General features: G+C 44.6%; 1 protein-coding gene across 1 annotated transcript; it reads right to left on the reverse strand.

Annotated features, from left to right (window-relative positions):
* Positions 1–374: 374 nt before the first annotated feature.
* On the reverse strand, positions 375–20,810 carry LOC117441841 (neural-cadherin-like; the record flags this gene model as incomplete). The annotated part of the gene is made up of 7 exons (XM_034077857.1): positions 375–547; positions 10,785–10,955; positions 11,551–11,719; positions 12,738–12,910; positions 19,132–19,274; positions 19,838–20,087; positions 20,699–20,810. Coding segments are annotated over 7 exons (1,191 nt in total), but the record flags the coding sequence as incomplete, so codon positions are not given.
* Positions 20,811–24,187: the final 3,377 nt, after the last annotated feature.

Below are 24,187 nucleotides of genomic sequence, written 5' to 3' on the forward strand. Positions count from 1 at the left end.
GGAGCGGCAGATACAGGCGTGAATATATTATTATATTATTATATAAGTTGATTTATGTTTGGGTTTCTTCTAACTCATCTAAAACATCTGGGGTTTGAGACTTTGAGCATTCTGAGCTTTTCAGAACTTTTACATTCCTGCAGCTGGTCATAATAATAATACAGCTCCCAACAGATAACCTGCTCAGTCAATGTAAGAAAGTCTGCCTTTCTATCGTATTATTTCAGTGTTTGACTATTTTATTTGTATTTACTGTTGCATCTGTGTTGTTGTGTTGCTCTGTGGGAGGAGCCTGTGCCCTCAGGGTTCCATTGACGTATCTGTAGCTATGTACACATGACCATAACAACCTTGAGTCTTGGTGTGTGTCTGACCTGAGAGATGGGGTGGTTGACGTAGATCCAGCCGGTGCTGGGGTTGATGTGCAAGTACGCCGGCTTCTGATTGGTCAGGGAGTAGGTGATGGCCGCGTTGCTCCCCTGGTCGTCATCGTGCGCCGCCGCCCGCAGAAAACTAGTTCCTACCGGAGTGTCCTCCCGTAGGAAGTCTGAGAAGAGAGGCACAGCGTCACATGATGTAAACAGGAAGTCTGACAGGACAGGCCAAGCCCCCGGGAAGTGCGTCGGACTCTGAAGAAAAATATTCGTTGTGGCCAAACGGCGGTACTACAACCTCCGTATCAGTCCGTGACGTCACTGGGCCCAGAAAGACTTTCCCCCATCGGCTAACATGGAGAAAGAGACGTCTGTAAATCAGAGGGTACCCAGTATGAACTATTGTATTGCCCTTATTAGAATCCTTAGATTCTTATATAGTTGTAAAATACACTACCGGGGGCGGGGCTATGACAGGAGGCGGGGCTTAAGATAAGATAAGATAAGATGAACCTTTATTATTCCCCGAGGGGAAATTCAGTTGTACAAAAGCAGCAACAGGGTAAGCGTGAAAAATAGTACAGCAAAGATTCACACAGATCAATAAAATCTAAAATAAATAACATAAAATCAAGGAAATAATGATAATAATAATAAAAGACTATAAAAAAGGGGTGCATGCTCTGTGAGCGCACATACGCGCACATACGGGCACTTCTGCTCTGACAGCTAGGCATGATCTGTGTCTCTCAAAAGTTGGGCCATTTTGACCTCATGAGCCAATGAGCAGCTCTCAAAGGAGACCCCGCCTCCCGGCTGTATCCAGTTCTTATAATAAATGCATTACATTTTTTATTAGAGCACTTTTACAGGTGCTCAAAGCGCTTAAAGACTTAAAGAGAAACTTTATTGTTATTGCACATATTACAGGTACTGAGACAACGAAATGCAGTTTAGCTTCTCAGGTGCAACAAGCAGCGAAGTGGAAAGTAATGTACACAACCTACAGAATAACATATAGAATGATGAATAAACAGTGTGTATTAATACACTAGATATCAGCCTGAGAGCAGTATGAACAGTGTGTATTAATACACTAGATATCAGCCTGAGAGCAGTATGAACAGTGTGTATTAATACACTAGATATCAGCCTGTGAGCAGTATGAACAGTGTGTATTAATACACTAGATATCAGCCTGAGAGCAGTATGAACAGTGTGTATTAATACACTAGATATCAGCCTGAGAGCAGTATGAACAGTGTGTATGAATACACTAGATATCAGCCTGAGAGCAGTATGAACAGTGTGTATTAATACACTAGATATCAGCCTGAGAGCAGTATGAACAGTGTGTATTAATACGCTAGATATCAGCCTGTGAGCAGTATGAACAGTGTGTATGAATACACTAGATATCAGCCTGTGAGCAGTATGAACAGTGTGTATTAATACACTAGATATCAGCCTGAGAGCAGTATGAACAGTGTGTATTAATACACTAGATATCAGCCTGAGAGCAGTATGAACAGTGTGTATTAATACACTAGATATCAGCCTGTGAGCAGTATGAACAGTGTGTATTAATACACTAGATATCAGCCTGTGAGCAGTATGAACAGTGTGTATTAATACACTAGATATCAGCCTGAGAGCAGTATGAACAGTGTGTATTAATACACTAGATATCAGCCTGAGAGCAGTATGAACAGTGTGTATGAATACACTAGATATCAGCCTGTGAGCAGTATGAACAGTGTGTATTAATACACTAGATATCAGCCTGTGAGCAGTATGAACAGTGTGTATGAATACACTAGATATCAGCCTGAGAGCAGTATGCACAGTGTGTATGAATACACTAGATATCAGCCTGAGAGCAGTATGAACAGTGTGTATTAATACACTAGATATCAGCCTGAGAGCAGTATGAACAGTGTGTATTAATACACTAGATATCAGCCTGAGAGCAGTATGAACAGTGTGTATTAATACACTAGATATCAGCCTGAGAGCAGTATGAACAGTGTGTATTAATACACTAGATATCAGCCTGAGAGCAGTATGAACAGTGTGTATGAATACACTAGATATCAGCCTGAGAGCAGTATGAACAGTGTGTATTAATACACTAGATATCAGCCTGAGAGCAGTATGAACAGTGTGTATTAATACACTAGATATCAGCCTGTGAGCAGTATGAACAGTGTGTATTAATACACTAGATATCAGCCTGAGAGCAGTATGAACAGTGTGTATTAATACACTAGATATCAGCCTGAGAGCAGTATGAACAGTGTGTATTAATACACTAGATATCAGCCTGAGAGCAGTATGAACAGTGTGTATTAATACACTAGATATCAGCCTGTGAGCAGTATGAACAGTGTGTATGAATACACTAGATATCAGCCTGAGAGCGGTATGAACAGTGTGTATTAATACACTAGATATCAGCCTGTGAGCAGTATGAACAGTGTGTATTAATACACTAGATATCAGCCTGTGAGCAGTATGAACAGTGTGTATTAATACACTAGATATCAGCCTGTGAGCAGTATGAACAGTGTGTATTAATACACTAGATATCAGCCTGTGAGCAGTATGAACAGTGTGTATTAATACACTAGATATCAGCCTGAGAGCAGTATGAACAGTGTGTATTAATACACTAGATATCAGCCTGTGAGCAGTATGAACAGTGTGTATGAATACACTAGATATCAGCCTGTGAGCAGTATGAACAGTGTGTATTAATACACTAGATATCAGCCTGTGAGCAGTATGAACAGTGTGTATGAATACACTAGATATCAGCCTGAGAGCAGTATGAACAGTGTGTATTAATACACTAGATATCAGCCTGAGAGCAGTATGAACAGTGTGTATGAATACACTAGATATCAGCCTGTGAGCAGTATGAACAGTGTGTATTAATACACTAGATATCAGCCTGTGAGCAGTATGAACAGTGTGTATTAATACACTAGATATCAGCCTGTGAGCAGTATGAACAGTGTGTATTAATACACTAGATATCAGCCTGAGAGCAGTATGAACAGTGTGTATTAATACACTAGATATCAGCCTGTGAGCAGTATGAACAGTGTGTATTAATACACTAGATATCAGCCTGTGAGCAGTATGAACAGTGTGTATGAATACACTAGATATCAGCCTGAGAGCAGTATGAACAGTGTGTATTAATACACTAGATATCAGCCTGAGAGCAGTATGAACAGTGTGTATTAATACACTAGATATCAGCCTGTGAGCAGTATGAACAGTGTGTATTAATACACTAGATATCAGCCTGTGAGCAGTATGAACAGTGTGTATGAATACACTAGATATCAGCCTGGAGCAGTATGAACAGTGTGTATTAATACACTAGATATCAGCCTGTGAGCAGTATGAACAGTGTGTATTAATACACTAGATATCAGCCTGTGAGCAGTATGAACAGTGTGTATTAATACACTAGATATCAGCCTGTGAGCAGTATGAACAGTGTGTATTAATACACTAGATATCAGCCTGTGAGCAGTATGAACAGTGTGTATTAATACACTAGATATCAGCCTGAGAGCAGTATGAACAGTGTGTATTAATACACTAGATATCAGCCTGAGAGCAGTATGAACAGTGTGTATTAATACACTAGATATCAGCCTGAGAGCGGTATGAACAGTGTGTATTAATACACTAGATATCAGCCTGAGAGCAGTATGAACAGTGTGTATGAATACACTAGATATCAGCCTGAGAGCAGTATGAACAGTGTGTATTAATACACTAGATATCAGCCTGAGAGCAGTATGAACAGTGTGTATTAATACACTAGATATCAGCCTGAGAGCAGTATGAACAGTGTGTATGAATACACTAGATATCAGCCTGAGAGCAGTATGAACAGTGTGTATGAATACACTAGATATCAGCCTGAGAGCAGTATGAACAGTGTGTATGAATACACTAGATATCAGCCTGAGAGCAGTATGAACAGTGTGTATGAATACACTAGATATCAGCCTGAGAGCAGTATGAACAGTGTGTATGAATACACTAGATATCAGCCTGAGAGCAGTATGAACAGTGTGTATGAATACACTAGATATCAGCCTGAGAGCAGTATGAACAGTGTGTATTAATACACTAGATATCAGCCTGAGAGCAGTATGAACAGTGTGTATGAATACACTAGATATCAGCCTGAGAGCAGTATGAACAGTGTGTATGAATACACTAGATATCAGCCTGAGAGCAGTATGAACAGTGTGTATGAATATGCTAAGATATATAAAGTATGAAAACGGTAAGCAGTATAGTATAAAATATATAGATATTAATTTCATGATGATAAACATTGTGGAACAATGATGAAAAATGGGAATGGATGTGGCGACGTAAAACTGACACAAAACAACAACAAACTTTTGCCAGCCAATGGGAGAGCTTCATCAGCAGCACGTGGTAAAACCCACCAATGAGCGCTCAGCTCGAGATACCAGCGAGCCGTTTCCCATCAAGCATTTCGCTTCCGCAGCTCGTGGAGAGCAACTGCGCCAACTCGCCTCGCCTCGCTCTCAAGGCTGCGGGCGTCTTTGTCCCGCGAGATTTCAAAGTCTCATGTGGGCGAGCCTCCAGAGCAAGTCGGACAAAATGACTAACCATCATGCAACGCACGAGCAAGACGTTGATCGCAACTGCGCAGGTCTTGCTAGTCTCAAACAAGCCTCTAATGTTTCCGAAATAAGGTCCCATGGGGCGGAAGCAGAAGGGCGGGACTTCGCCTCTCTGTGAAACATCCATGCGAGAGGCACAGCGTCACATGATGTAAACAGGAAGTGGCTGACAGGGTCTTTGGTTAGCAGCCGGAAATAAGGTCCAATCCAACTTCTTTTATAAACATATATATATCTCGCTGTTAGGAATGTGTTTTAGACATAAATCAGTTATCTAATTGATGTATTCATTATTTTTACATTACTAAATTACTACATTTTAGTTTGTCGTCTTTGCAGTCAAAGAAATGCACGTTTACCGAAGTGTCAGCATTGACACACGAAACAACGTGGTTATGAGTTTTGCCATCATTGCAAATAAAAGGACTGATACTATCAGTACATAAGTAACAGGACTGATACTATCAGTACATAAGTAACAGGACTGATACTATCAGTGCATAAGTAACAGGACTGATACTATCAGTACACAAGTAACAGGACTGATACTATCAGTACATAAGTAACAGGACTGATACTATCAGTACACAAGTAACAGGACTGATACTATCAGTACATAAGTAACAGGACTGATACTATCAGTACATAAGTAACAGTACTTATACTATCAGTGCCGTCAGGGCCGGCTCTGACCAATTTGCCGCCCTAGGCAAGATTTTAGCTGGCCCCCCCCCCCCCCAAAATGCAGACACTCACTATGGTTCGCACGTGCATGGTTGTGGCATGACCACAAAAACAAAGATATGGACACAAGATGTGTGCAACTGTATTTAGTTTCCTATCCATTTGAACATGATTTAAGTGGGGGAGGGGACCTCACCTCCTCTAGGGGGGTCCGAGGGCATGCACCCCGGGGAGACCATTTTTTTTAATATTGAAGTTTAAAAGCATCAATCTGGTGCACTTTGAGAGCAACATTAGGAGATCTGTGGATACATCTCTCAACACCCAGATGAAACAGAACTGGAAGCAGATTTTATTTTCCTTTATGGATATTTTACAAATCACTCCCCTTTCAAACTGTATTCTTGTTTATTAATAACAACTTTTTTGTACTGCCAGTATTTTATACCTGTTTTTCACCTGTTCTCTTATTTTTTATAACTATAATGATCATATAGAGGTGTGGCTTTACCTCACTGAGCTGAGGCTATCAGAGCCGCTCAGTCTTTCAGGAGAGAGCTCTCTAAAGCTCTCCCCCGTGGCCGCTTACACAGTAAATTCCAATGTTAATAAAAGCACACAGAAGCTGTGTACGTTTGATTTATTTTAAATGAATACAAATACAAAATTAAAACCTATAATTGCACACTAAAACCATTATTTAAAAAAAAGAACAATTTCACATAAACCTTGGGCTGGGGCAATTCAACTTTATTTTGAGGGGGGGTGTGCCATAGTTTATGGGCGCTGTACGCAATATAGGCGTAGTTCTGTTAGTATAAGATAATAAGATGTAAATCGGGAAATTGTGTTGTTATGAAATAAAAAAAAAATATATATATATTTTTTTTTTTTCCGGCGCCCCCTATGGGTTGATGCGCCCTTAGCATTTGCCTATACTGCCTATGCCGAGGGCCGGCCCTGAGTGCCGTAGCGGCTAACAATGGCCCTGCTATAACGGCTGCTAACGCTGCTGGTTTAAAGTTCATTTCTACACATTCGGGTTGTTATGTGTGTTTGTGCGGCACATGATCATCAGATGTGCGGCGGCTACAGTCAGACGCTCAGCGAGCAGCATGGTGTGTGTGACAGTGTTTTCAACTGTCAGTTACAAATATCCTCTTGCCTACTATTTCTGAAGTCCTTATATTATATGGAAGCGATTTAGTAATATCCGAATTATTGTCGTCCTGAGGTGCCTTTCTGTTGGCATATCCTTGAAAATGCTTACATAATAATTAAAAAAAGTAACTTTCATTACTATTGCCTGTGTCAACCTTTGGTTGTTTTGTGTGAAGATGTATATTTAGCTATTGTAAGTCATTTAAAGAATTCCATGTAGCCTAATCACCTTAAAAAATGTTAAGATTCCAATATAAGGGCTGTCAAACAAAATCAAATCTGAAAATGTGCTCAAAGAGCCTGTATCAACACAATGCTACCTGTCAGGGGTACTTGGTCGAATTTTGCTACCTAGCACTACTGAGCATGCGCACACACTGAGCACCCCAAACCCATGATCGAGATGTGCTACCTGAGGTGTTTTGACATGGGTAGGTGAAAAGGCCAAGCCGCATAATAGATTTATAGCATTTTTTAACACAAAAAAATAGTATAAAATCAAAAGGTGGGTTTTTTGAAAAAAAAAGCTTTGTGTTATATAGGCGGGCCTTGTATTAACACATCGAAGTTGGTTTGACAAAAAATCGTCCATCGAAGCCAGTGTTAAATAGATTTTCCGAATGTGTCGAATATCCAACGTCCAATATAAAACCAAATTTACCACGGTGGTCACACGATGGCTTCAGATGCCCTCACGAACGGCCCGATGTCGCTACGATCACAGCCGAATTTGAACATTTCCTTTATCGTGTGTCCATCGGGTTGCTTTATTGCACAACAAAATCATGTAAACATATCATGTAAATAACCCAATTTGTGTTCTGTGAAACTGAAAAGGATATAATATATTATTTTGAAGGCGAGTTGACAGGAAGTTGTTGTTGCTATGGAAACAATAACATGACGGAGAAAACGTAATATATTCTACATATAAAGACGGAGAAAGTAAAGAATAGAGTCTGAAAATATCAGTACAGTATCATAGTACTGTAACATAATTTTTTTTGTTACTTTCGTTGCAGTCGTACGTCTTAAATGTAATGTAAATGTTGCCTTCGTGTGGTTCGGGGCCATCTTCGTGCGAAATTCACAATTCCATATTCGTGTGTCCATCGGGTGTCAATTTCGGGACAGTGTGACAGGGGCTTAACGAAGTCCTTTAGTGATGCTCTGAATACACACTGAATCATCATCGTGACACACACACACACACACACACACACACACACACACACACACACACACACACACACACACACACACACACACACACACACACACACACACCACACACACACACACACACACACACACACACACACACACACACACACACACACACACACACACACACACACACACACACACACAGGGGTTAACACGTCTTTGGAGGAAAAGGAAACACTTTGCAAGTTGTGTATTTATGCCGAGCAAAAGCAACATTCCTTTATTGTAGTCCAAACAAGCACAAGAAAATGTTTGGGCTATTGTAAAAAACAAAGTAACAATACCCTAATCTTATTTATTAATTGTATTATTATATATTATTTAGTAATTATATATTTGTATATAAGGTCCGCTTATGATGAATGTAATAAATAGTACAACTGGAATAAATCAAATCAAAACTAATCATATATATAATATTATAATAATGCATAATGTAATTATTTATATTCTATGTTGTCTAAGGATCATGGCAAAAAGATAATCTAGATAAAAAAGATTCTTGAGTTTTAATTAAAACGCTCATAACTTATGATTAACACCAAGGACTCCGACTAGCATCATAGTATTAGAATTCAAGTCAAAATAAAACCATGCTGTAATTATTCCAATAATATATAATAAGTTAAGATGAAGCAACATGACACATTTAATATTTACACTGCTGTATGAAATACGCTCTGCTCCACGGTCTGAGGAATGCTTTTTATGAAAGTTGCCAAAGTTATGATATTATAGTCCCATACATTTCCCCGGTGAGGAGTTTCCTGTTCCGCAGCTTTGCCATATTTTGAATCAACATTAATATTATCCTTTATTTCTTTCTTTCTTTCTATATAAGACAATCAGAAAACTGTCACTCAAATCCAATTGAACACACACACACACACACACACACACACACACACACACACACACACACACACACACACACACACACACACACACACACACACACACACACACACACACACACACACACACACACACACACACACACACACACACACACACACACACACACACACACACACACAGTGGTAATTGAATGCATGTCCCAGAAACATTTCAATCTGCTGTTGAATAGTTAATGAGGCGCTGTGTGCGTCTCTCTAATCTGACGAGGAGAACTTCTGACACCACGCTTATCAAAACACACATTTGCACACATAGTAAACAAAGAGAGCCCCAGGGGGCCGGCGGAGAATATTTCATCAGGCTAAGAGCTTTCCAGGATTACCAGGGGGCAGATTGATAGAGGAGGACAAACACAAACACAAGGCTGCCACATTTCACCTGTTTCACACACACACACACACACACACACACACACACACACACACACACACACACACACACACACACACACACACACACACACACACACACACACACACACACACACACACACACACACACACACACACACACACACACACACACACACACACACACAGACTTCACAGTCACCACCGTACGATAAAGAGGCTAATGTTGGGCTATAAAGGAACTAACAGCACGGTCACATGACTTCACGTCACCACCGCTAAGCTAAGGAGGCTAATGTTGGGCTATAAGGAACTACAGCACGGTCACATGACTTCACGTCACCACCGCTAAAGCTAAAGGAGGCTAATGTTGGGCTATAAAGGAACTACAGCACGGTCACATGACTTCACTTCACCACCGCTAAGCTAAAGGAGCTAATGTTGGGCTATAAAGGAACTACAGCACGGTCACATGACTCACGTCACCACCGCTAAGCTAAAGGAGCTAATGTTGGGCTATAAAGGAACTACAGCACCGGTCCACATGACTTCACTTCACCACCGCTAAGCTAAAGGAGGCTAATGTTGGGCTATAAAGGAACTACAGCACGGTCACATGACTTCCGTCACCACCGCTAAGATAAAGGAGGCTAATGTTGGGCTATAAAGGAACTACAGCACGGTCACATGACTTCACGTCACCACCGCTAAGCTAAAGGAGGCTAATGTTGGGCTATAAAGGAACACAGCACGATCACATGACTTCACGTCACCACCGCTAAGCTAAAGGAGGCTAATGTTGGGCTATAAAGGGAACTACAGCACGGTCACATGACTTCACGTCACCACCGCTAAGCTAAAGGAGGCTAATGTTGGGCTATAAAGGAACTACAGCACGGTCACATGACTTCACGTCACCACCGCTAAGCTAAAGGAGGCTAATGTTGGGCTATAAAGGAACTACAGCACGGTCACATGACTTCACGTCACCACCGCTAAGCTAAAGGAGGCTAATGTTGGGCTATAAAGGAACTACAGCACGGTCACATGACTTCACGTCACCACCGCTAAGCTAAAGGAGGCTAATGTTGGGCTATAAAGGAACTACAGCACGGTCACATGACTTCACGTCACCACCGCTAAGCTAAAGGAGGCTAATGTTGGGCTATAAAGGAACTACAGCACGGTCACATGACTTCACGTCACCACCGCTAAGCTAAAGGAGGCTAATGTTGGGCTATAAAGGAACTACAGCACGGTCACATGACTTCACGTCACCACCGCTAAGCTGGTATCCAGCACCTAAACAAAACAGGAATCTCTCATGACTAAGCAGAAAGTCACTATGGTTACAGTAATGTTATCATGACTAAGCAGAAACTCACACTGGTAGCGGCTGTTTTCAAACTTGGGGTCGTTGTCGTTCTCGTCTCCGATGAGCACGGTGATCTGGCAGATCCCGATGAGCGGCTCCTCGGCCTGATCGGTGGCCGTCACCGACAGCATGTGCTCCCTCTGGAGCTCCCGGTCGAAGCTGGCCGTGGTGACGATCACACCTGAAGCACACCAGGTCACAATCACAAGGCCTTTATCAGTCCCACACGGGGCCATTTACTTTGTTACAGCAGAAGTACAGAAAGAGACACACATAAAGAAATATAAATATTATATATAAAGAAAGGTTATTACAATCTACAAAGTATACATTTGGGTAGAAAAGTAGCAGCAGCAGCATTTACGAAATAAATGAAGTGTAGCATATGGAATGAAGTGTGGTAGAAGCTAGACTACAGGTCAGTGGTTCAAATTCCCAAACTAAGAGGGCAGATAATAATAATAATTTACATGTTAAACAGTGTTCATGAAGTCCTAATATTCAATCTAATATTTAATAATCCATTCCTTGCACAATTCATGTATATGTAATATCCTGCTTATATTTTGTTACCGTCAATTTGTAAATTCCACATTTTTTACTTTTTTAAAGCTATTTTATTTCTATTTGAGACGTTTACATTTTGGATTGTTTATTACTTTTCATTTCTCTAATGCACAATGCCTTGTCTTTTTATGCTGCTGCAACGCAAAGAAATCCCAAATTGTGATCAAAAAGTACTTCTTATCTTTTCAGTTATTATCTGTGGAACTTACCGGTGTCAGGGTCGATGTCGAAGCCGGACGACACCCCGTCTCTGTTCATGATGCCGTACTTCACCTCTCCGTTGACCCCCATGTCGGCGTCGTGGGCCTGGACCCGCAGAACCAGAGTCCCCGGAGGCTGGTTCTCCAGAACCACCGCGTTCAGACTGTAGTTCGGACACTGAGGGAACAAACGACACAATCAGAGCAAAACCACAATAAACTGCAAGGTGACGTGAAGTCATGTGACCGTGCTGTAGTTCCTTTATATACAATTTAAAATAAAAGGGATAGGCTTAGGGTAAGATATTGAGTAAGAAAATACTTTTGTGTTCCTTTATAGCCCAACATTAGCCACCTTTAGCTTAGCGGTGGTGACGTGAAGTCATGTGACCGTGCTGTAGTTCCTTTATAGCCCAACATTAGCCTCCTTTAGCTTAGCGGTGGTGACGTGAAGTCATGTGACCGTGCTGTAGTTCCTTTATAGCCCAACATTAGCCACCTTTAGCTTAGCGGTGGTGACGTGAAGTCATGTGACCGTGCTGTAGTTCCTTTATAGTCCAACATTAGCCACCTTTAGCTTAGCGGTGGTGACGTGAAGTCATGTAACCGTGCTGTAGTTCCTTTATAGCCCAACATTAGCCGCCTTTAGCTTAGCGGTGGTGACGTGAAGTCATGTGACCGTGCTGTAGTTCCTTTATAGCCCAACATTAGCCGCCTTTAGCTTAGCGGTGGTGACGTGAAGTCATGTGACCGTGCTGTAGTTCCTTTATAGCCCAACATTAGCCTCCTTTAGCTTAGCGGTGGTGACGTGAAGTCATGTGACCGTGCTGTAGTTCCTTTATAGCCCAACATTAGCCACCTTTAGCTTAGCGGTGGTGACGTGAAGTCATGTGACCGTGCTGTAGTTCCTTTATAGCCCAACATTAGCCACCTTTAGCTTAGCGGTGGTGACGTGAAGTCATGTGACCGTGCTGTAGTTCCTTTATAGCCCAACATTAGCTTTTTACCTCAGAAATCATAAAGTGTAAATATGTGGAGATTATCCCGCTGAACTAAACGGGTAACTATCATAAATGTTTGTTTGACAAAATCCCATTGCACCAGGGAGATGCTGCCTTCAGGGTCCCACTACAGAAATACGACCTCCCTGCTCCACCCAGTGAATATTAAAATAAAGCCTTTGGATCTGATCTCACCTCCTGGAACAGCGGCTTGTTGTTGTTGATGTCGTTGATCCCTACGATGACCTGCGCCGAGCTGCTCAGAGGGAACGGCCCCCCCGACGCGTTGTCGTCCGTGGCCGTGATGTTGAGGACGTACTGCGGACCCCGGAGCCTTGGGGGGGGGCTCCTCCGCAGCTTAATGATGCCTGGACACACACACACACACACACACACACACACACACACACACACACACACACACGTTTTAATAAAGTGCTTTATTAAAATGTATTCCACTCTAAACTTATTTCCCAACCTTGCAGCTAGTTCCGCTTTCGACACGTTAACCACGCCGGTAAATATAACAGTAAGTCTGTCTGTTGGTGTTTTACTTTGCTTTGAAATAACATTTGGTTGAAATCGCTTCTGTGTTCACGGCATCAGAGTCTCCTGCTGCCAGAGGACAGCCCAGAATCTGCTTCAGCTAATATCAAATGAAGAGGAAAGAAAACACCTCAGAGCAGCGGGTTATAACGAATGTTAAAAACAAACAACCTGCAGAATAACGCTTGTTCTCTAAAAAGTGGTTCACTTGGATTTTGACATTATTTAGGAAAAAGAGACAAATTGCTTTGATGCTTTTCCTTTAGAAAGTCTGAACTACACGTTCAATACTCGTGTTATACAATTGTTAAAGAGTTCACCGTTTAGTTTGTGTTTTGTTTAGGGCTGTCAGTCGATTAAAATAGTTAATCGCAAATTAATCGCACATTTTTTGATCTGTTCTAAATGTACCTCAGAGGAATATTTTTCAAGTTTTTAATACTCTTATCAACATATGAGTGGACAAACATGCTTTATGCTAATGTTTATTATCATTTGAACATTACAAATATTCTCATGAATATTAAACACAACGACCTGGAACCTCTCATACAATACAAATGGGGTGTGTGTGTGTGTGTGTGTGTGTGTGTGTGTGTGTGTGTGTGTGTGTGTGTGTGTGTGTGTGTGTGTGTGAGATCGTTGGAGCTGTGTGCAACTCAAGGCATATGCTCGAACGGGAGCTGCCTGGACGCTGCAATCATGAGTGTGCTGACACACACACACACACACACACACACACACACACACACACACACACACACACACACACACACACACACACACACACACACACACACACACACACACACACACACACACACACACACACACACACACACACACACACACACACACACACACACACACACACCCTCCCGGTCCTCCCGATGGCCAGTCGGTGCCTGCCGGTGAGCGTGGTCTGCCACAAGCGGGCGGCAGGAGCGGGCTGTCAGCATCAGCTTGTAGATGGTATTTTAAACTCGATGCTCTGAAACTACGGGGCGGCCGAGGAAAAAAAATACACTTGCGTTAATCGCGTTAAAATAATTAGTGGCGTTAATTTATTAACGCGTTAACTTGACAGCCCTAGTTTTGTTATTTTATCCAGTCCGCACAAATACATGTGGTGTGAATGTTTAGTGCATGTAAATGGTCTGCAACGGCTGAAATCCCGTGTTCCCTCCAGAGGGGGTTTCTCTTCCTCCCACACACTCGAATAACCACACACACACACACACACACACACACACACACACACACACACACACACACACACACACACACACACACACACACACACACACACACACACACACACACACACACACACACACACACACACACACACACACACACACACACACACACACATCTTCACAGAGACTGTCGGCACACATATCAGTAAACCTCGCATTATTCCTTCTCAGGACGAAAACAAATGTCACAATTTTTCCGCGCTAACAATCTCTTCCTCATTAGCATATCAGAGAAACACACACACACACACACCCTGGTCTCCCAGCTGTGTGCGTCACTCTTTAGTGTCCCCTGGTCTCCAGCTGTGTGCGTCACTCTTTAGTGTCCCCTGGTCTCCCAGCTGTGTGCGTCACTCTTTAGTGTCCCCTGGTCTCCCAGCTGTGTGCGTCACTCTTTAGTGTCCCCTGGTCTCCAGCTGTGTGCGTCACTCTTTAGTGTCCCCTGGTCTCCCAGCTGTGTGCGTCACTCTTTAGTGTCCCCTGGTCTCCAGCTGTGTGCGTCACTCTTTAGTGTCCCCTGGTCTCCCAGCTGTGTGCGTCACTCTTTAGTGTCCCCTGGTCTCCCAGCTGTGTGCGTCACTCTTTAGTGTCCCCTGGTCTCCAGCTGTGTGCGTCACTCTTTAGTGTCCCCTGGTCTCCCAGCTGTGTGCGTCACTCTTTAGTGTCCCCTGGTCTCCCAGCTGTGTGCGTCACTCTTTAGTGTCCCCTGGTCTCCCAGCTGTGTGCGTCACTCTTTAGTGTCCCCTGGTCTCCCAGCTGTGTGCGTCACTCTTTAGTGTCCCCTGGTCTCCAGCTGTGTGCGTCACTCTTTAGTGTCCCCTGGTCTCCCAGCTGTGTGCGTCACTCTTTAGTGTCCCCAGAGGCCTGTACTACGAAGCCGGATTTTTGCTTAGCGAGGTAACTTCAGGGAAAACTCTGGGTTTCCGGTCTTACGATCTCCATGGTAACTTATGCTGAGCGGCTAGCCTGCCCCGGAGCAGGTTAGGTTGCAGGCTAAGAGCTCAACTCAGTGAAAACACCGCCTGCTGACCAATCAGAGCTCAGTGGGCGGAGTTTAAAGCGATCAAGTCATATTACAGGAGAAAGGAAATACAGAAAGACGGCCGGCAAAAATCAGCGACTGTGTGAACGTGAACATTAATAGAATATCACCTCCATCTTCAGAGCAATCTGACTATTATAACATTAGCGTTAAGAAAGCTTACTTAAATATCTGCCACAACATAAGTAACCGGATCAGAGTACATTAAGTACAGTCCGCGCAGGCCCGGTTCTACGGGGGTGCATAAGGGTGCATTGCACCCTCAGTTGAGTGGTTATGCACCCTCATTTGAAAAGTGAAAAGTGAAAGAAAAAAAAAATGAAAAGTGAAAAAAAAAAAAAGTGAAAGATATTACATATATAATAATAATAATAATAATAATAATAATAATAATAATAATAATAATAGTAATAATAAGAAGAAGAATATTAAGAAGAAGAATTTAGTTGAAATAAAATAAATTGGAATTGTGGTTAAATAACATTGCTGCATTTATTTGGTCAATTTAAAGGGTTAGTAACGTTATTATGTCAGGTGCGTGTGACCTGTGCCGCTGCGCGTTCGTCATCTGCAAGGTTCTTACAAAGCTCAGTGTCAGTGATGATGGACATCAGAAAATGGTTAAAACAACCAGCCCTTATCTCCAGCAGCATCTACTGCAGGTAATAACAGTTCAGATCATGGGGACATTACGTTACCCGCGGCCACTGTCGTGAACACTAACGCCCGACTCGCCGGCTTTGCCCGCCTCACCCACGGAGGCGGAGCAGCCGCAGCGGTCTTCGTTGCCCAAAACACCGCCACCCCTCAGCGGCCCGCAAGTGCCAGAGGACCTCGGCAAAACAGAGCCTGCCCAGGTATATTTAAAAAAGTGCCCAACTCGCCTGTAGGCTACTCATTTTGCAGCTCATGGTTTCAAAACAGAGATTGGCTGAATATTCATGTAAAAAAGATGCCATCTTCTGCTATGCATGAAGACATTTTGGTTCAAGTAAGTCAGATGCCTTCACCACAACTGGCTGCAACAACTGGCGCCATGCTCTTATAGGCTACGTGATAAGGGACTGGGAAGGCATGATCAAGCAAAGAGCACATAGATCCATAGATCTCTTCATTTTGCTCTCAAAGTGCACCAGATTGATGCTTTTAACTTCAATATTTTAAAGAAAATCTTCCCGGGGGAGCATGCCCCCGGACCCCCCTACAGGAGGTGAGGACCCTCCTAGAGGAGATGAGGACCACTAGGGTGTTAGGTCCACTCCCCACTTATAAAAATAGCACTTTACCACTGCACCCTCTCTAATCTCAGATGCACCCTGAGTCATTTTGTTCTGGAACCGGGCCTGAGTCCGCGGCACATCACTTCATAATGTATCATATATCTCCTGATCTGAGTCAGCTGAGCCGTATCTGGCCGTGCAACACTCACAGTGTCACAGACTGGATGAGAAGTATTATTTTAAGCAACACGTTAAGTTGACGAAACACTCGAGACAAATGTAATGAAAGTCAGATCGTGTTTTAGACGGGCAGTGATATCATAAACCTGTTAATGTACGCATTCAAACACGTGTTCTGCTCCAGCTGTATTCACCTTGCAGGTGCAGCTCTGAGGCTTTGATCCTGATCAAGTGTTTAAGTCATGGATGTTTAAAGTTTAACTTCTTCATATGTCTAATATTATAGTTCACTTTTCATTCAGGAAGTATGACGCTGCGCTGTCAGTGCGCTTCTCCATGTTTGTGATTGGTCAAATGTTGCTAGCCCCGCCCCTTTCATGTGAACGCGCACTCAGTCGAACAGAGAAACCCTGGCTTGAGTTACCGAGTTGAGCGTCGTAGGACCGCTTAGCGAGAGCACGTTTGTTTTGGATTAGGTAAGCCGGGTAACTCAGACATATCCAGGGTCTGTTGAACCAGCTTCGTAGTGCAGGCCCCTGATCTCCTTCATTGTACGTGTGGCCTCTATCCTCTTCCATACAAATCCTTATCAAATATACTTTATAAACATGAACAATGTTGATTGCAGGATTGTCTCCAAATTCAAACCCACAACATTTGCTTTTTCATCTTTTCCTTCTTCGCATCAGTTGTTTTTACCCAGCCAGATGCATTAGTGCTTTTACCGGTTGTTCATTTTGATTTGAGATGCCTGGAGTCGCTGTCATTCCAGAGCTTAGAGAGACTCGAGGCAAGTGTTGCGACACGAACCAACGTTTTGTAGATCCAAATCCCTTCTTTTTAATAAACTCAGGTTTTGGGCCGCTCTTTGCTCCTGTCGGCCACCGTACCTGTGTACCTGGCAGTGTACCTGGCAGTGTACCTGGCAGTGTACCTGGCAGGCTACCTGGCAGTGTACCCGGCAGTGTACATGGCAGTGTACCCGGCAGTGTACCCGGCAGTGTACCCGGCAGTGTACCCGGCAGTGTACATGGCAGTGTACCCGGCAGTGTACATGGCAGTGTACCTGGCAGTGTACCCGGCAGGCTACCTGGCAGTGTACCCGGCAGTGTACCTGGCAGTGTACCTGGCAGTGTACCTGGCAGTGTACCCGGCAGGCTACCTGGCAGTGTACCCGGCAGTGTACCTGGCAGTGTACCCGGCAGTGTACCCGGCAGTGTACCCGGCAGTGTACCCGGCAGTGTACATGGCAGTGTACCCGGCAGTGTACATGGCAGTGTACCCGGCAGTGTACCCGGCAGTGTACCCGGCAGTGTACATGGCAGTGTACCCGGCAGTGTACCCGGCAGTGTACCCGGCAGTGTACATGGCAGTGTACCCGGCAGTGTACATGGCAGTGTACCCGGCAGTGTACCCGGCAGTGTACCCGGCAGTGTACATGGCAGTGTACCCGGCAGTGTACATGGCAGTGTACCCGGCAGTGTTCCCGGCAGTGTACATGGCAGTGTACCCGGCAGTGTTCCCGGCAGTGTACCCGGCAGTGTTCCCGGCAGTGTACCCGGCAGTGTACATGGCAGTGTACCCGGCAGTGTTCCCGGCAGTGTTCCCGGCAGTGTACCCGGCAGTGTACCCGGCAGTGTACCTGGCAGTGTACCTGGCAGTGTACCCGGCAGGCTACCCGGCAGTGTACCCGGCAGTGTACCCGGCAGTGTACCCGGCAGTGTACCCGGCAGTGTACACGGCAGTGTACATGGCAGTGTACCCGGCAGTGTACCCGGCAGTGTACCCGGCAGTGTACCCGGCAGTGTACATGGCAGTGTACCCGGCAGTGTACATGGCAGTGTACCCGGCAGGCTACCTGGCAGTGTACCCGGCAGTGTACCCGGCAGTGTACCCGGCAGTGTACCCGGCAGTGTACCTGGCAGTGTACCCGGCAGTGTACATGGCAGTGTACCCGGCAGTGTTCCCGGCAGTGTACATGGCAGTGTACCCGGCAGTGTTCCCGGCAGTGTTCCCGGCAGTGTACATGGCAGTGTACCCGGCAGTGTTCCCGGCAGTGTACCCGGCAGTGTACATGGCAGTGTACCCGGCAGTGTTCCCGGCAGTGTTCCCGGCAGTGTACCCGGCAGTGTACCCGGCAGTGTACATGGCAGTGTACCCGGCAGTGTACCCGGCAGTGTACATGGCAGTGTACCCGGCAGTGTTCCCGGCAGTGTACATGGCAGTGTACCTGGCAGTGTACCCGGCAGTGTACATGGCAGTGTACCCGGCAGTGTACATGGCAGTGTACCTGGCAGTGTAAGAAATGGTGTGTTTATATAAAGCATGACGGTGTTCCTCACCCTTCTGTTTGTCCAGCAGGAAGTTGCTGTCCTCGTTGCCGCCGGTGATGGCGTAAGAGACGGCGTCTCCGTCGGGGTCGTTGGCGTGGACGATGGCGACGAGCGTGTCCGGCCCGGCGTCCTCGCTGAGGAACGTCTTATACCTGAGAGAGGGGGGGGGAACAGGAGAGAGACAAAGTGAAGACGAGAAGGTGAGAGAGAGACGGGTGGAGATTAAGAATATATCCTGAATTAAAACCACCTTTCTTCGCAGAGACTGTGAGAGAGACCGGCAGAAAGAAAAGGGATGGTGGTCGTTATTATATAAAGTCAAAGAAGAACAAAGAATAGACGTGAGAACACCGTACGGACATTTAAAAAATGAAAGTAAGGAAAACAACTGGTTAGAAAAGTTTAAAAAAATAGAAATGCTAAAAAAGTAGAGAATAACTGTAAATAGAGAAAAAGACTTAACCAGCAAAATAATAAAAAGTGCATTACGAATAAAGAAAGAAATTGAATGAATTTGAGTAAAAATGCCGGGGAGAAAAGCGTAAAGTAAACCATTAAGAAAACTGCAAGACATTTACAGAAAAGATGCATAATAATGTAAGAAAAACTGAAAATAAAGAATAATATAATTCTTTTTTTTTTTAAATAAGAAAAACTGAAATTTAATAATAATTATTATTAAAACAATATAATGTGAAAACAACAAAAGTCTCACGCGCTCTGGGAGAAGACGGGCGCCTCGTCGTTGCTGTTGGCGACACGGATGCGGACGGAGGCGGTGCCCGTGCGGGGGGGCGACCCCGCGTCCACGGCAATCACAACGAACTCGTACACGTGATTGGGTCGCTCGTAGTCAAGGCGACGGGCGGGACTGACCACGCCCCCCGACGTGATGTCAAAGTCTTCTCCGTGAACGAAGTACGACAAATCAGAGTTCAACCCTGAGTCACAGTCACGAGCCAGAACTGAGGAAGAGGAGGAGGAGGAGGAGGAGGAGGAGGAGGAGGAGGAGGAGGAGGAGGAAGAAGAAGAAGAGGAAGACAGAGATGAAGCGAAAACAGTGGTTTAATCAATACATTAATCTGTTGAATGTATAGTTTTATATATATGTGTGGTGTGTGTGTGTGTGTGTGTGTGTGTGTGTGTGTGTGTGTGTGTGTGTGTGTGTGTGTGTGTGTGTGTGTGTGTGTGTGTGGCTGTCTGTCAGACTAATAAGAGCAAAGCCTCGTTGAAGTCGGACTGTTTGATGTCAACCAGTCACCAGCAGCTACGACAGGGGGCTCTCTCACACACACACACACACACACACACACACACACACACACACACACACACACACACACACACACACACACACACACACACACACACACACACACACACACACACACACACACACACACACACACACACACACACACACACACACACACACACACACACACACACACACTGCAAAGTAAACCCCCAGGTGCAATGTGCTGGTGTTGCTTTCACTGACACAGGGTAAAAGAGATTACCAGCTCAAGGGATCAGATTGTGTGTGTGTGTGTGTGTGTGTGTGTGTGTGTGTTACCTTGCAGCAGGGAGGTTCCCGGCGGTGTGCTCTCAGGAACGTTGTCCCTGGTGTAGATGGAGTGCAGGAACTCTGGCGTGCAGTCGTTTTCATCCGTGATGTGGACGACCACCTGCAGAGTAATTATTGATGTTATTTATCTGCTGTTCGATTTATATCAGAGGAATACAGTGGATGATGAATTCCTGAAGGCAGCATCTCGCTGGTTCAATAGGATTTCTCCATGTGATTTTTGGTTATGCAGAAAATAATCTCAAGGTTAAGGTTTATGATACTGACACGTTTAGTTCAGCAGGATAATCTCCACATATTAACACCACTTTAACTACAGCACGGTCACATGACTTCACGTCAACACCGCTAAGCTAAAGGTGGCTAATGTTGGGCTATAAAGGAACTACAGCACGGTCACATGACTTCACGTCACCACCGCTAAGCTAAAGGAGGCTAATGTTGGGCTATAAAGGAACTACAGCACGGTCACATGACTTCACGTCACCACCGCTAAGCTAAAGGCGGCTAATGTTGGGCTATAAAGGAACTACAGCACGGTCACATGACTTCACGTCACCACCGCTAAGCTAAAGGAGGCTAATGTTGGGCTATAAAGGAACTACAGCACGGTCACATGACTTCACGTCAACACCGCTAAGCTAAAGGTGGCTAATGTTGGGCTATAAAGGAACTACGGCACGGTCACATGACTTCACGTCACCACCGCTAAGCTAAAGGAGGCTAATGTTGGGCTATAAAGGAACTACAGCACGGTCACATGACTTCACGTCACCACCGCTAAGCTAAAGGTGGCTAATGTTGGGCTATAAAGGAACTACAGCACGGTCACATGACTTCACGTCACCACCGCTAAGCTAAAGGAGGCTAATGTTGGGCTATAAAGGAACTACAGCACGGTCACATGACTTCACGTCACCACCGCTAAGCTAAAGGCGGCTAATGTTGGGCTATAAAGGAACTACAGCAAGGTCACATGACTTCACGTCACCACCGCTAAGCTAAAGGAGGCTAATGTTGGGCTATAAAGGAACTACAGCACGGTCACATGACTTCACGTCACCACCGCTAAGCTAAAGGTGGCTAATGTTGGGCTATAAAGGAACTACAGCACGGTCACATGACTTCACGTCACCACCGCTAAGCTAAAGGAGGCTAATGTTGGGCTATAAAGGAACTACAGCACGGTCACATGACTTCACGTCACCACCGCTAAGCTAAAGGTGGCTAATGTTGGGCTATAAAGGAACTACAGCACGGTCACATGACTTCACGTCACCACCGCTAAGCTAAAGGAGGCTAATGTTGGGCTATAAAGGAACTACAGCACGGTCACATGACTTCACGTCACCACCGCTAAGCTAAAGGAGGCTAATGTTGGGCTATAAAGGAACTACAGCACGGTCACATGACTTCACGTCACCACCGCTAAGCTAAAGGAGGCTAATGTTGGGCTATAAAGGAACTACAGCACGGTCACATGACTTCACGTCACCACCGCTAAGCTAAAGGAGGCTAATGTTGGGCTATAAAGGAACTACAGCACGGTCACATGACTTCACGTCACCACCGCTAAGCTAAAGGAGGCTAATGTTGGGCTATAAAGGAACTACAGCACGGTCACATGACTTCACGTCACCACCGCTAAGCTAAAGGAGGCTAATGTTGAGCTATAAAGGAACTACAGCACGGTCACATGACTTCACGTCACCACCGCTAAGCTAAAGGAGGCTAATGTTGGGCTATAAAGGAACTACGGCACGGTCACATGACTTCACGTCACCATCGCTAAGCTAAAGGAGGCTAATGTTGGGCTATAAAGGAACTACGGCACGGTCACATGACTTCACGTCACCACCGCTAAGCTAAAGGTGGCTAATGTTGGGCTATAAAGGAACTACAGCACGGTCACATGACTTCACGTCACCACCGCTAAGCTAAAGGAGGCTAATGTTGGGCTATAAAGGAACTACAGCACGGTCACATGACTTCACGTCACCACCGCTAAGCTAAAGGAGGCTAATGTTGGGCTATAAAGGAACTACAGCACGGTCACATGACTTCACGTCACCACCGCTAAGCTAAAGGAGGCTAATGTTGGGCTATAAGGAACTACAGCACGGTCACATGACTTCACGTCACCACCGCTAAGCTAAAGGAGGCTAATGTTGGGCTATAAAGGAACTACAGCACGGTCACATGACTTCACGTCACCACCGCTAAGCTAAAGGAGGCTAATGTTGGGCTATAAAGGAACTACAGCACGGTCACATGACTTCACGTCACCACCGCTAAGCTAAAGGAGGCTAATGTTGGGCGTGATGGCGTTTAGTCGTCTCATTTAGACACTTGTTAGCAACCTCTGTTTTTGAATTTACCAGTGGGGGATTTACTGAAGTATTTTAGGTCATAAAATATAAATCTCTTCAGCTTGTAATAACCAAAAACACATTCAGAAAACCATTGACTTCCAGAGAGGGGGACAGGAAATTATATAAAGCTGTTTTAGGACTCTTGATAACATTTCCCCCTGACTCTAAAAAATGCGTTTACATCCGTACCCCCTCCCCACTCTGCGTTGGAGGAGGATGTTGACCTCTCTGTTGAAAACTCATTAATTTCAGATGAGAGAAAGTGATGTCGCTGAATCAGACGCTGTGATGAAACCGTTTCATTTTCCCTGTTTATTCTGCGTGTGTGTGTGTGTGTGTGTGTGTGTGTGTGCTCATTATCCACCAGGGTAACTAAACACACGGCGCTCGGTTCACCCAGCGTCCTGTGAAGCTCTCGTGATGATGAAAACTCTGCAGATCAAAGCTGCGTTCAAAACCCTCGACGATCAGACGTGATCAGCAGTTCCAGCTTCAGTTTGTAACAGTGTTTACATTACACACACACACACACACACACACACACACACACACACACACACACACACACACACACACACACACACACACACACACACACACACACACACACACGCATTATTACCTGCTCTCAGAGTCCGGACGGTTGTAGAATAGTTGCTAAACTTTCAGTGTCTCCCAAAGGCCTCTCTGCCCTATAAGCTCGGCTGGATAATTTACTGTGTGTGTGTGTGTGTGTGTGTGTGTGTGTGTGTGTGTGTGTGTGTGTTTTGCAGCATCTGTACTTTCGTGTTGCCTTCAGCTTTCACAGACATTTTAAAACACAAGCTAACAAAAGTCACTTTACAGCGAACGATGTAAAAATAAAGATCTCTAAGCAACTAGATGTTGTGGGGTTTCTGCTTTGTTTACCAATTTAATAATGTTCCAAAAGGTCCTCACATCTCCTGTACACCAGTGTGTGTGTGTGTGTGTGTGTGTGTGTGTGTGTGTGTGTGTGTGTGTGTGTGTGTGTGTGTGTGTGTGTGTGTGTGTGTGTGTGTGTGTGTGTGTCAGACTCTGTATATATTTCATTCATATACATTACTAACATGACATGCAGGTACAA

Source organism: Pseudochaenichthys georgianus, unplaced genomic scaffold (genome assembly GCF_902827115.2).
Source record: "Pseudochaenichthys georgianus unplaced genomic scaffold, fPseGeo1.2 scaffold_2038_arrow_ctg1, whole genome shotgun sequence".
NCBI lineage: Eukaryota > Metazoa > Chordata > Actinopteri > Perciformes > Channichthyidae > Pseudochaenichthys > Pseudochaenichthys georgianus.